The sequence below is a fragment of the Athene cunicularia genome (assembly GCF_003259725.1).
Source record: "Athene cunicularia isolate RWA chromosome 10 unlocalized genomic scaffold, athCun1 chr10_part1, whole genome shotgun sequence".
Taxonomy (NCBI): domain Eukaryota; kingdom Metazoa; phylum Chordata; class Aves; order Strigiformes; family Strigidae; genus Athene; species Athene cunicularia.
In genome coordinates, this window is record NW_020799112.1 from 20,948,854 (window position 1) to 20,963,815 (window position 14,962).

The window sequence follows — 14,962 nt, forward strand, 5'->3', positions numbered from 1 at the left end:
GCTTAGTACACTTTGGCTTGCGGTACCAAGAACTGGGACTGTCCTACAAAAGCCCGATTAGAAACAAAGTTAAATTGCATATTAAAAGAAGAAATCATAGCACACGCCTTCTGATGGTATAAACTGAGTTACAATGAATATGCAAATGATAATTTGACTCCGTGTACTGGAAAAATGTGTCTTTGTCTTAATCAGACAACTACGAGAAGGAAATGTTCAGTATCTGGTTTCTAGCAATCACATCATCATATTATGTTTTGTCTTACTTAATGTAAAAAAAAAAAAAAAGGTAAAAAAATTACTTAAACTGTTCCTTCTGCACTAGCACAACGTGTAAAGTACAGCTGGAGAAGTACTTGAAAAATTTACAAAGTTTGTGCATATTGAAAGTTTGTGCATATTGAAAGTTTGTGCATATTGAAAGTTTGTGCATATTGAAAGTTTGTGCATATTGAAAGTTTGTGCATATTGAAAGTTTGTGCATATTGAAAGTTTGTGCATATTGAAAGTTTATACTAAAAGTTAGCAATATGTTTTGACTAAACACTGAGACTTAAAAGAAACCACGTGCACACAGAGAGAAAAAAGCCCAGAAGTGTGCAATCTAAACTTTAAGCCTGAACTATCTCGCAATGTTTCTTTAAAATCGACCACTCAGCTGCAATTTTGCACTTATGATGAAGTAATCATTAAAGTAACTTCCCCCCATTCTGGACATTTGAAAATATCACAGGCAATTACTACTCTGGGTAACCTCTAGAGTGAGTTAAAAGGTATGTTAAAAACCAAGATTGTTCCTGATTGTGATCAGAGAAGCATTGGCTCATGCACTCTTACAAATTCACTCCTATAGTTGCACTGATTGGAAAATGAAAAATAAAATAAACTGCTATCTTCCATACACAGATGGAAGAGCTCAATGCAGAGGTACGCAATCACAGCTGGGCAGTAAATCCAAACAGCGAGGCTAGCCTAGACTGTTTTCCCTGAACATTAACACTTCCAAGTCCACCTGATGCACTTAACGACCACAAACATAGGGACTTCTAGAAGAACAGCCCAACGTGCCCCATCATTAAATGACTTTAACTTAAAGGCAGACATATCAATAATCAACTTTCCTTTTTCTGTCTAGGGCATTCTCTGTAAAGATTATGGTAGGAAAAGACAGTACTTGCCACAGTAGGTATAGATTAGTTTAGAGTCTATAAACCGAACTTTGAGGTTGTGTAACACAGCAGGTTCATGGAGATAACTGAGTGCTGTGAGGTCATTTTCACCAACAAGTATGTCAGGGTTTCGCAAGGGCGGGAGTTCCTTTGTCTTCGGATCTAGGCAATATTCTAGGTCCTGAAAATCAAATGGAAACACGTGTTGAAAGAGGTGGTGTTTAGCTTTCCTCATGCAGTCCCTCTAGCCATTCTTCCCAGCAAAACACGCCCAAGTTACAAAAACACAATGCACGATTTAAATTATCTGGTGATTTGAGTTAGCGGTTCTTTCTCCAAAAATGTAATTTAACATTTCCCAAAATGGTTTTTATATACATAACAGGCAACTGTAAATAGATATCATCTTTTTAGACTATTACTTAAGCAAACCACTTGCTTTGCTGCCAAATCTTATTAAATAAAACAAAATATGTTATATCATAAATCTACCCAATTTTCCCATATTATTTTCCTCTTGAGCAGAGCAGAGGAAGCAAATTCCCATCAGTCTATAGCCAGCTTCATACACAGTAATACGACATGAGAATGTTGGCAGAATGCCATGAAGAACGCAAACTGAAAAAATAGAATTTTTGCACATATAAATCAATCTCTAATATAGATCTTTTAATTGAGATCTGTCTCTAGATCTAACATCACTTTATCTACCTGCTATTTCCTTGTTGCCACACAATGTGACTTAACTGCCAAACACCCCAATTCTACTACACGCAACGTGCAAGTGTGCGGCATCACTACACAGCCTGGAAAATGTGGGGCGAAAAATATTTTTTGTCAGATTAAAAAGGTTTTATTGAGCTTGCAATATATAAGAAACATGAGTGAGTCAAAGACTGAAATTCGTTCAAGTAAGATATTTTATTTAGAAGCTACTCTATAGATACAATCTGTTCTTTTTCCTTCATTGCTATTAGGCCTCAACACAAAAGTAGAATCTAAGCTTCCTACTGGTAAAAAAAAAAATTAAATATTTGACCATTCCATTAGAAGATCTGAGGAACCACCATCATTATATATTAAAATTAAATAATCATTTGAATGGCAGGAAAAAAAAACGAACAGGCCTTCACTTGGAAGGATGTGAGCTTTTTGTAGATGTCATCATTTCTCTACACTGTACACAGTATCATTTCATAATGCCCTTAATCCTTGCCCCTTTTTATCTTTATTATCATCCAGTGGTTATGCTCAACTTAAAAAGTCACAGTTCTTTCTCTGCAACACCGTTCTCACTGGAGTATCAAACCAGGGTTATAAATTTACCAGCCTAGGTAGAAAAAGATGACGCAACTGAACGTAATAGGCAGTTGGATAAAAGCAACAATTTTTAAATGTTATTTATTTTAAAAACCAGGCAAAATGGATTTTTGTAACTAAACAGTGTAATTTATCACACCAAAAAATACTACTGAAAGTCGGTGGACAAGAACAATTGCACATACGGATGTATTTTGACAGTACAGCTTCCTGCATTAGATCCATCAGTCTCCGGTGGGGAACAGGAACAATCAGCTTACGAACAATATGCCGACCTACCTTGCCCTCTTCAAGTCGAAGCTGCAGGACTTTATCTCCAGGTTTATAATCTTTGAGAAGTTCTGCTGACTTCCAGACCTCCTCTGGATCAGGGATCCAAACCCTGGCATACTGCAATACAATAACAGCAGCAAAATATCAGTGACTTGTTGCGATGTAGTTAAATCATCAATATACATGACATCAAAACCGTTTTTTTTCTTTTCTAAATACATGTTTAATAGCCAAACCCTTAAGTAAGAGACAAGTTAATTAGTACGTCTGAGGTGAATAAATTGTTCTAGTGATAAAAGGCTACGCAAGCTTAATTTTATCGCCTACATGGAAATAAAAAGGCATTTCCCATGCAAAATAATGTTCCAAGATACACATTCAATGCTGAAAATCTACAAAGCAAAAAATCTTTGTTTTCTGAGATCAAAAACTTGGCTATCAATAAATCTACTCACAGTAACTCTTCTGAGTAGGTTCTAAATGCATTTGCAGCATAATATTATACAGCTTTTTTTTTTTTTTTCCCCCTCCCCAAGAGAACACTTTGGCACATCTGTGTTAATTCAGGCAAAGCTACCCAGTCTCAAGTATTAAAAGCTCTTTCCTTTGTAACTGCAAATAGAGCAAGTTTAAAATGGATTATCTCCAGAATGCCAAAAAAAAAAAAAAAAAAAAATTTGGTTGAAAAGGCCTCCAGACAATAGAAAAAAGCCCAAACCACCATTCTAGTCAATGACCATTTTCACCTAAACTTTATTCATAAAAGTAATCCAGAACAAACATATGACTTCTTTTCAAAATCAGACAGAATATTTGTTTTTTAAAAGAATGAAGATGTAATGGTTATGTCATATTCAAGAATAAATGAAAGGTATACAGAAACCATCTGGTTACTCACACAGCTGCATGTACCCGTAAATACATACATACGAAACCAGCTCTTGAGTAACAAAAGGAAAAGGCTGTGAAATTTATAATGTGTTAGAGCTTCTGAACTGATGCTCTTGCAACGCCTCGAGAGCATTGAGATCATCCCACACCCATCACCTCTGCAAACAAAACAGCTTCTCGGCTTCAGAAGTGCAGCCATATTGCAAAACAGTCTAAATCCACTAAATTATTTCAAAATAACTGCAATGTATTTGTCAAAGCACGGCCCTTGATGCAGAGAAAACTGCATTTGGTCATACAGCTTCATCACCTACTCTTACACAACTTGCTTTTGTATAGCGTCTTCTGCCTCAAAGAATGCTGAAGCCTTTTTTTTTTTTCCCCCCTTATTTTGTCTCTTTTTTTTTTTTCTCTTATTAACCCAGTATTCTCTTCCCTTTTTTTTCCTCTTATTAACCCAGTTTTCCCGCTACTTAAAATGACAAGCTTCTTGTTTCTACTAGGGAAGACCAAACATCATATTGCCTTCGTATTGCTCGAACGGGAAACAATCAGATGTGTTCAGCAAAGGCAGCAAGTTGGGGACGAGCCCCAAGGAGCACCTGGCCCAGGAGAGGGATACGCACCCCGCCTGCCTGGAGCCTGCCAGGGAAGCTCCTGCCTGGAATTATTTGGAACTTCACAAAGCAATTTGCCTCCCATACCGTGGATGTTTCTCAAGAACACAGTGCACGTTGAGTAGTTTACAACAGGCAAAATCAAGGGCTTTTACCCTCAACACACTGCAGCCTTCACAGCACTGCTGCTGCCTCCATCTAGAAAGCTCCCGCACTCCTGAAAACCTTCCGCCATACATGTAAACGAATTCTCTCTACCAAGTGAAAGGAGAAGAAGAATGACATAAAGAATTCAAAATTAACTTTCATTTTTCCCACTACAGAGCATGTTATGTTCCCACACCTGGTCTTTCTCCATCTTCACTGGATGTTTATGCCAGCCCTAAGAATCTACTTACACAAAGACAAGAAACTTTGTTCTTTGTAGGAAATTATGTGGTTGTTTTTTCCTTTGAGTTTTATTAGTTTCCTATATATTTGCTATTGTTTTCAGTACAGAAGTGTAGTGTTTATCATTTACATATATCCCCACTCCCCCAAAAGACTTCCCTCTCATCACAGGAATTAACAGAAAGCCAAGTAAATGTAATACAGAAGAGGAAAAGCATTTAAATAACGTCTAGCAAAACAGGTTAGCAGGCTGGTTTCCTCTAGGCTACACAAAGAAAAGTTTTCTGATGTAAAAAAAGGCAGCAGGCTCCTAAGACACAAATACTGTTAACTTCAGGCAGCAAATGCTGCGTAGCAATTTCTAACATGATCTGTGCCAGCATGAAATAGGCACCTTTAATTTATTCAGCTGAAACTGTACGTTTTCTGCTGTCTAAAGAAGGGAAAGAGAAAGCAGAAAACAGATCACCATAGAAACTGGGTTACTACAGAGAGCTGAACCTTCCACATGACATAACCCTACAGATATTAAAGCTGTCCTATGAGCACTAAACTGCAGCTTTTCATCTCTAGCACCATCGCCTAGCCCTAAATCCCTGCCAAAGAAAACACCTGGTGAAAAAGAACAGGTGGGAGGAAAGAGAGAGAAGTTCCTAATTATAAGCACAGAATAATTTCACAACCCTCTCACCTCATTAATTTAGCAGAATAATTTGCAAAATCGGATTTTCATTCTCTTTTATATAATCGGTTGATGTTAAAATCCACTGCTGCCTAGCCTTTAGTGGGATCCAACCCTATAGCAGAAAACAAAACACCACCACTGGTGCAAGCGGGACCAGAAGCCTCTCTCTTGGGAAATACCTTACTCAGTATCTCTAATATTTATCCCTCTTTATTTACTATTATATAAAAATCAAGTTTATGACTACATTAAGATAAGAGTAAAATGAGATAAACTTCCAGAGACACTGATTTACAAATCAGCCTTCCAAAAAGGGGAGGAAATTCTAGCCTAAAATTGACAATAAATTCCAAAATTCTAGCACTGAAATGACAATAAAAATTATGACAAGAATCAAACGAACTTTAGTGAAATTGCACCTGATTATGATCAATTCATATTATTTCTCTTTGTAATAGTTCAATGTAAATTTTGAACCACCAGAATAAAACTGCTGATAGGGGAGATAACAGTATGATTCACTCAAGGAAAGGCAGTAAATGTAATTTTAGGTAAATATTGTTACCTTTCACGTCACCCCAAGCTTACCTATAGTGTCACCTACACTTTATGTTTCAGTATTCATTTGGCTTTAATAAACTTAGCTTTGCTATCAAGGTAATAATGTTGTGCTTTCTTTGCAGGTGTGTTTCTGACTCACCACTGGGGACTTCTCCCTGTCCCCAGAGGAGATGTAGGACTGAGAGAGAGGCATGAGAGGGGGACATACAGCCCACCCTCTCGCCCTACAGCAAAGGCACAGCATCGTGCAGGCACTATGGGCTGGAGACAGCAGCCAGCTACCTCCAGCCGAGCAGTCACTGCACCACTGCTTACTCTAGCTTTAAAAAAATTAGAATGAAATTATAAGGCAGACAGATGAGATACCCTTGAATTCAGGAGGAAAACAAAACCATTAAATGCACACTGACAGGACTATTTCAAAACTCAAGTGTCTTGCCTAGGCTGTCTTCCAGCCTCAGCAGACTAACATAAAAAACCCCACCCCCTCCAAAATCACACGCAAGTGTGGAATCACCATATTTTGTTCAAGGAAGGAAAACTTGGGCGGCTGAAAGGCAATGGCTCAGTGATATCTATATAGTGACTGTAAAAGCGTTCACAGCAGAAAAAAATACAGAGAGACTTTTTTTTTTTTTTTACTGGTGGGTCAGCAAGCTAGCTGTACTGCCACAGTTCTACATAATAAAATATAATAGGAAATCGCACTATTCCCTCATACCTCATGATTTCATCTTAGATCACATGAAGAAATCAGCAGACTACAATAATTATCTATCAAATAAGACCATATGACTCACAAAGCCTCCCTTCTGTGATATTAACCTCTTGAAGTACTAACTGACGGTGCTGACAGAACGGAATTAGCAATGCAAGCGGCTCGGCCATCACTTCAGCAGTCAAATTGTTTTCTGCTTCCACAATCACCAATCCTGCAGGATACAGCTATCTCCCCAGCTTAGCAGCTCTTTTGATAAAAGCTGTAAGAGTTCATGAAATTACCTACATCCTACACAGGAAATTGAAACTCAGAAAAAGCTGGCCCTACTTTTTTCTCAGCAAGATCTACCCATACAAGTGAACTGGTATGATTTTCACTTCAGCAGAGATCATTATTTATTTACAGACAGGCTCAAAACCCACAGTTTTTCAGATGTTAATCATGAAGAATTTAAGAGACGTTGTGTCTCCCTGTTTCAAGAATGACCTTGGTTTTGGGTGGAATAAAGTAGCTCATTAATGTCTGGATCAGAAACACCATCAATTCTGGCACCACTCGCTGAAGGAGCCAATGGCACAGAAAGTCAAAGCCAAATTTGACCAGAATTGTTCAATCTAAACCTGTTGCTAACTGAACACGGCCACCTCAAGAGGGCAAGCTGCATTATTAGGCTGGAATACGAAAAGTGTCTATGCTAGCAAGGCATAACAAAAATCCAGAGCACAAAGTCATAAAAGTTCACAGGGCACAAGTGTTGAACTAAATCTATGCAAAATGCAGACTCGTTAGAAAGGGATTTCTGAGCTGTGCCATTTCCTTGGATAGACCTGCTCTGAAAACATAATTTGATACCATTAGAATAATTCCCTTTCAGCTTTATGTTTTCCCCTATGCTTGGTTCACAGTGCCACCACCATGAACGATAATACTAAGTCTAGAAATGCTTGAAGAAAAGTTTAGTTTTTATATTAACGACTTAAGCAGCTGCACAGCCGGGTGTAACGGGTCGAACACAAGTCTTAACTTGACCAACCTGGATCCCCTACAAAGAGATCCTGATCACTCACACACCAGGTGGGAGGGCATCCCTTGCCTTCCATTGCTGAAACCACTAAAATTTCTGCCATCTGCCCTGGGATACACGGGCAGTCCCAGGGAAGGACTGCATTTCTATTAGCAAAGTTGCAGTTTGAAGAGAAAGCCAAGACTTTACTCCCCTTTCATAAAAATGCCAAGGAGCCAGGGAGGATCAAAAAGTAGAGCATTTCCATGAGAAACAGGCTGCTGCAAAACCTCTGACCAACTCATCTAAATTCTTCTTACAGCCTGGGGGAAATGGCATCATTAACTCTGTGAAAGAATCAAAGCAAAAACTATCGATTTTCTTAAAGGTAGTAGCATTCTTTGGGCACAGAGTATTTTGTCTTGTTGCTCAGCAACCGCCATTTATATACCTCTTGCACAGTTTAAGGCCTGATATTTAGAAAGCATCACTTAAAAAAGACATTTATATTATGATATATAGTGGGGACTATATATGTGATAATTTGTATTAATGTTTTACCTGAAAAATAGTATCACATAGTTAATTTACCTAATAGGAAGGTGAAGAGCCCCGTGTTATTCTGACTCATGGGATTTCCCTGACTGGCCACACGCAGAGCTCTGAGCTACCTAAGACATCACCGCTGTGAGACCGCATCCAGCTGACACTGGGTCTGCAAATTTAGGTCCAAGTGCCTCAAGGTTAGGCACATAAGGCACTGTATCCTGCACCATGCACAAGGAAACTACTTGATTGCAGCTCGGAGAAAAAGAATCTGTTGTACCTGAGTATTTCATCTACTGTATAAATACCCACTGTATTTGAATCCTAAGGATAGAAAAGTTTGGGGGGTTCTTTCTTTCCTTCTTGAAGCATTTTTATAAGGCGTTCTTTGTATTTAGGGCCTGGTGCTTTGTAACAACAAAACCAACTTGTACATTGCCAAACATGCCTTGATTGTACAAGGGACAATTAAAAAATATCAGCATCCCACAAAGAATCAGTGCAGCAAGATTTATATCTTCAGCCACTGGAAAAACGTCTGCTGACTTGCATTTACCTGAAATGTCACCTTACTTCAAAATGATGTAAAAAAAGCTAAATCCCAAACACGGGAGATTATATATATATATATGCTACTATAGGCAAATTCGGTCAGCGAACAGAAATGTAATTTTAAAAATGTCTTTAAATATTACAATTATTAGCAACCTTTTCACTGAAATTCAGAGAAAATTATCACCCTGCAAATCTACACACTGGGCCTGACGTCAGGGCCAGAAAACTCAAGTTTTTTACTTTAAACTCCCAAATCTATCAAAGAACAGTTATATTCCCAGGTTGTATTTGACATGATTTTTGCAAGAAACATTTTTAAGGAGTTAAAACGCATGAAATGTTTAAAAGTTGTGAATTTTCTTCATCTTTAAAAACACAGCTTTCTAAATTTTATGATTGTACTTGACCTTCTCTTCAAAATATTGCACAAAGGGAGACAGATCTGGTTGACACTCAGTCATTATTAACCCAGACAATACTGTAGCTATCAAAACGTTGCCCGTTCACCCCCCCCAAAGTGCTACCTGCAGGAACAGCATTTCTCAGCTCCTGTTTTATTTCACAGGCCCCCTTTCACAGGCTCTTCTCCATCCTCAGCCAGTGGCCACGGTTGGGATCGTGTACTCCGTGCCATACTCAGCTTGTGATTCCAGTAGCACCCACTGCCGAAAACCACTGGACAGTAATGGGAAGTCACATGCAGCACCACTTGGGTACACCATGAATTTGCCCACATGATGCTTCTGACAAGGCTTAATTAAGGCTGTAGTATCAATGAAAGAAAAATAAAACATGTTTCAAAGAGTCACACAAAGACTGGGACAGACAAGAGGGAAGTGCAGCTACATCCTTCCCTACGAGCCTGTGTAAGACAAGGAGTGATGTCCCTGTGGCTCCCCACCTGACCCGTCTGCCTACAGGATTCCTCACACATCACCAGGCATCAGCCTAAGAACCCACAATAAAAACCCAGTGAAACAGCAGTCATTCCGTCTTACTCGCTGCAGCATTCTACCCTCTAATTCAGCACACTTCTCAATAAACGTTCATTTAAAGTAAATCAGGCTTAAAAAGATATATTCAAAGAAAAATCAATGTTTAAGAAAATTTTCTGTTTGAAATAGTTTTGATTTCTAGACCCGACAAAGAAATGAACGTGGCATTGAAAGATCTTCCAAAAAAAAAGATGGCAATTACAGCTAGATCAAAACCATCAAAGTTTTGGTCACTACTTGAGACACAAAACTGCTGAACAACCGCAGTACAATCAGTGAAAACACTGAGCAGAAGTGTGATGCCTACCCCAGACTGAGTGACAGGAAAATATTCTGACTCATGTAAAAACTTCATTTGGGGTCACATCCACACCAAGGCACACGCTGTATTTCAATCCCTACCACCAAAACAAAGGCCAACACTGAATTATATGCTGGTGTTTTCAAAAAGAAGTTAATTATAAGTCTGTCTTAAAACACCTAATCCATCCAACCTGAAAAACATGTTACAAGAGCTGTAGAAAAGTGGTCACCAGAAATTCAGGGGCAAATGAAACAACTACAGCCATCCCTTGAATATTAAACTCATGAGATATGTTGCATTTAAGAAAAAGTATTAGGAAAAGGTGCACGATTTCATAAATGTGTGCTTAGAGTGAACGTTGTGGGTGTCTTACAAAAATACCCCAATTTAAAAATTTTTTAAAAGACAATACTTAAGGAATACACAAAACCACACTGAACATGTCCTGGTTAACTTCATGTGCACCCGAATTTAAGATCCAAGAAAACAAATACTACGAGGCCAAGTGAAACAAGTGGTTGCAGGGTTCTGTTTTAACACTACGGTGATCCAAGTCGTACTACAGACTTCACAGCACAATTAACTAAAGGCTGAAGTATTATTTGCAGACCACTGGTACAAATTCAGGCAAGACCCTCATATATTTTTACGTGCTGATGTCACACGGTGAAACGTTGATTTCATTTTCTCAAGTTCTTAAATGGATTTAAGATCTGACAGAAGCTTTTTATGATTGTTTCCCCCAAAGTTTCTAGAAACCTCATCCACAGGAGGCAGGATAACTGAATTGCTTCTCACAACACCCAGCGTGGCCCTGGTTTCGCTCGGGGACAGAAGGGGCTCATAGCACTGGCTGCAGCTGGTTGTTCATCCCGGGTTCATGCACACAGAAAGAGGAAGCGCTGTCTTTTGTCTCGTTGTCTCTGCTTCAGCTCAGAGCCATCTGCATCACTGACATGAGATTTTTTTTTGGTGTATCTAGGACTCGCTTAGGCAGGAAGGGAAAATAAAGGGCTGCATTGATCAGACAGATGCACTGCGCCGTGCCGTGCTACAGCGCTGGAGTTTGAAACAAGAAGTTATTGAGTAAAAAGGAGTGGAGCCATAACTGGTCACCTAGCTCACAGAGGTGAAATAAGGCTAAATATTCTGATAGCTGTAAAACAGTTGGAGTATGGACAATTGACAACTTAACTGTGAAAGCCTGATGTAAAAGTTAAAAAGGAAAGGAAAGGTATTTGGCATAATCTTGGTTAGTAGATAAGGCTGAACTTTTCTGAGTATCTTTCTGTGAAGTTGAGTTCAAGTCCAAACAGCATTCTTTCGTTTTTACTTAATCCTAGCCCCCACTGAAGGTCACGCTGAAGGTAAAATAACTGATCGAGGTTCTAAAATTCAAAAATTAACATTAATTTTTTTTTTTAGAACACAGAAGCCTCAGGCTGAGATGTAGTTACATCATTAAAACAGAGTTATTACTGACTTAGCTTGAGCTATTCAGGGAAAACTAGTTTTACTCAGCTAACCCAGAACATGTCTGTCATTATGGTCACGTCTACACCACAGACACCTTTCTGCCATATTATAACAGCAACAGTGAAGCACATCTAATGAAGCCATATTCAGTCTCACCATTTTTTCATGGGAAAGCAACAGCAAACACCCAGGCAGGGAAAACCAGAATGACCTGGTATGAATGACCTGGCAAGCTCTAACTTAAAACCAGCAACGTTAAACCTCCCAGGGAGCCTCCACAAGTGCTGGGGGAGGCTGTGAAAGCAGAACCAGGGCTAACGGCCACAGCGTTGCTCTCAGAACCTCCAGCAAAAGAGGCTGCACGTCTTCCCCTTGAGCTCTTCAGCCCTGCCCTCATAAAGCCCCGGGTGAAAAACACCCACACGAGTCCCTGGGTGCAGCAGGGCTGCGCTGGGACCCGGGTGCTGCCTAGTCCGGCCCATTTCACTAGTGCATTTCTAAACTTGATTAGTGTGAGAAATGATGGAAAACAGCTCTGTGTTGGAGAGGGGAGTGAAATTAAAACCTTTCACGCTAGTTGGAAATTGCAAACCAAGAGAAACGACTCCACTCCTCTTCTCTACGAGCATTATCTGTTTGATTTTTCTGCAAAAAGTTTGTATTGCCTTTGTATTTCCAACGCATAAGACTGTCACAAGGAAGAAGCGTACTCTGGAGTCAAATTCTAACAACTGCAAATGCTTCTCCTCAGATAAGATTCTTCTAAGAGAGACAATGTCCTAAACAAACACGTTATTGTCTGGCATGTTTGAAAAAGTCTTCTTTCTATCATCTCCAGATCGTAAGTCAAAACTCTACTGACTTTAAACCTTTATTAATAAACTATTATACTAATAAGCTATTACATGCTTGGCTAGTCAGCCTTCACTTATGTTAAAACAAGAAAACAACCAACCATATTCTACTTACTTTAACATACATACAGTCTAAACCATCTATTTCCATCCTGTATCTCTTGTAACACAGATTTTCAGCACTTTCAGAGGCAGCTGGTGTTTCCTTTTCAGGCAAAATAGGCTTAATCTCCATGGAAAATATGTCCATATTTCTTGTATCGGTGTACACTAACTCATAAGGCAACTTGGGAATCTCTCTCTGGTTACCTCAGCAAAACAACTGAGGTCATCTGCTTTAAAGATACTTATGAATAACCCATGGAGTCTGCAGAGAGTAACGTGTGACAAGCCATGTTGGGGCAATGAATTCCCACATTGTTAGACTGACTCATAGTATTTTTAGTTTCTCTGGCTCTACAAAGAGCAAGAGTGTCCTTTTATAAATCACAAAATAATCACAAAATTCTCTTGTCTTGTGATAATCAAATGGAAGAACTCAAAAGACGCTACCAGTAACTGCAGCCAGACTTCATGATTTTTCATATCCATTTACAAAAAAAAAAGAGTCCATATGGGTAAGAAAGTCATTCAGGATGAGAAGTCTCTGTTCTTCTATATTTAGGACTGTCAAGCTAGAAACGTGCAGTTTTACATCTAACCACACAGCAATCTTAGGAGACTTGACAAGCCACACGTCGTATTTGCCCCCCATGGTAACTACTATAAAGACAGAATCAGAGCTCTTTCAAAGCCAACACTGCTTTAGCCTTTACATTTAATTTTAAAGCAAGGGCTCTCATCAGATCACAGCGTAAGTAAGTAGCCTGGCAGAGCCTGCTCTCAACCATCCCCACTATCTCCTAAGAGCTAAATAAAGTCAACAAGCCACTTCTCTTGCTAATTATCAGTGACAGCTTTTATTCTACGTGAATTACACTGACAGCCTTACCTACAGCCACACTTGAAGTGGGGTTAAAAGGCAAAAATGAAGACTTGATGAGCAATGACGGAAATGCAAACAGCTTTCAGGATGCTCAGAAAATAACCACAACTTTCACCAAACAGGATGGAGGTAACAGACTTGAAGATGACCCTACAGGCACATCTGCATTCCTGATTCTCCTCCCATTTAATCTTCATACTGCTCCCTCAGACTGGTGACTTCTCATTCACAGTTGCTTATTTGATGTTAGATTTGTACCTTCCTCTCCCTTAACACTTTAAGAAGCTTTACCCTAGCCTTGAGTACCTCCATGCCATTAATATTCAGGGAAAGATCTGTGACAATTCTTGCTATTGTCCCTGATTAACAGGCCAAAGAAATTAAATCCATGCCACTAAGGAGAACAGATGGTGTAAAGACACAAGATCTCTGCCTTTGTAAGTAATCCATTTTCACTCTCTTCAGCATTTGCATTAAAATTCACATTAAAAGTTAGGTCAATATCTGTAATCCACAGACATTCAGTAGGAGCGAAGTCTTTAAAGTTTATTAGTAGTGCCTAATGTTTCTTGTGCTTACCTTCCAGCTGCTTAATGCCCAGGATTCAGCAAGAAGGGCACTTCTCTAATGCATTCACACCAAGTACTTTTCCTCTTTTTAAAAACAAACACACACACACACACACACACAAAAAAAAACCCAAACAACCCTCCACAAACTTTTTAGCCAGCACTGATTTCTTCTTTACATTTTATTTGTATATAAATAGACTAAGATATATAGAAATAAAAGTACTAAATACCGGGATTAACTGAGAGCAGGCAGCAAAACAGCTACACTGTGACAGAAAAGGCACAGGCTATGACCCAGATGGCCAGGAAAAGGAAGACCCCAAAATCGTTAAGATCACCAGCTCAATAACTCTGGTGCTTTTCACATTTGTGCAGTGCTGGGCAGTTCAGGTTATCCATCTCACACCAAACTGAGAAAGCGGGCTACGAACATGAGTGGAACCATTATCTCCCTGAGGTGGTGAGGGTCCTGAAAGCAGAAGCTACTCCTGAAAATACACTCTTGCTATTAAATATTAAAACTGGGGTTTAAGTAGACAAGTCTTAACTTACTGCAAAACTGCATACACAGAGCTTAACACAAAGAACCTGACAAGAGGACATCCCTAGGATGTTTTCAGCTGTTTTCTTGCACAAATTAGTCTGGGCAGGTATACAAAAGCCAAGTTATTTCCCTGCAATAAGAGGAAATAGAGAATCAAAGGCCCAATCTTTCAGATTTACGTGCTTGATTTCAAAGCATAAAATTAAGCAATGTGATTACTCATGTGGAATAAAGATAAATCTTTGCAGGATCAGGCTTAAGAAAACCCAGGGATAAGCAAAGCCAAGCAACTCTGAGAACAAGAAGGAAATGATGCAGTACTAAGCAAGGGGTGGCACAGAGCGTGGCACTGGCACAGGCATGAAAGTGCTGTTCTCTGCTGCCAGGAAAGTCACTAAAAGCCTTGCTATTCACATCAGTAAACGAGGCCCTAGCAACACAATCATACTCTCCATCCTGGATGCAGCTCAAAAGTAAAGCCAACAAAAGGAAAAAGTTACT

General features: G+C 39.3%; 1 protein-coding gene across 11 annotated transcripts in view; it reads right to left on the bottom strand.

Moving 5' to 3' along the window:
• MYO5A (myosin VA) overlaps positions 1–12,595 on the bottom strand; it is a 91,518-nt gene extending 78,923 nt beyond the window's left edge. For all 11 annotated transcript variants that reach the window (XM_026855768.1, XM_026855762.1, XM_026855765.1 and 8 more), the window contains exons 1-3: positions 12,476–12,595; positions 2,769–2,879; positions 1,179–1,350 (exon numbers count right to left, since the gene is read on the bottom strand). In XM_026855768.1, the coding sequence (XP_026711569.1) occupies positions 1,179–1,350; positions 2,769–2,879; positions 12,476–12,595 (403 nt within the window). The remainder of the gene's footprint in view (positions 1–1,178; positions 1,351–2,768; positions 2,880–12,475) is intronic.
• Positions 12,596–14,962: the final 2,367 nt, after the last annotated feature.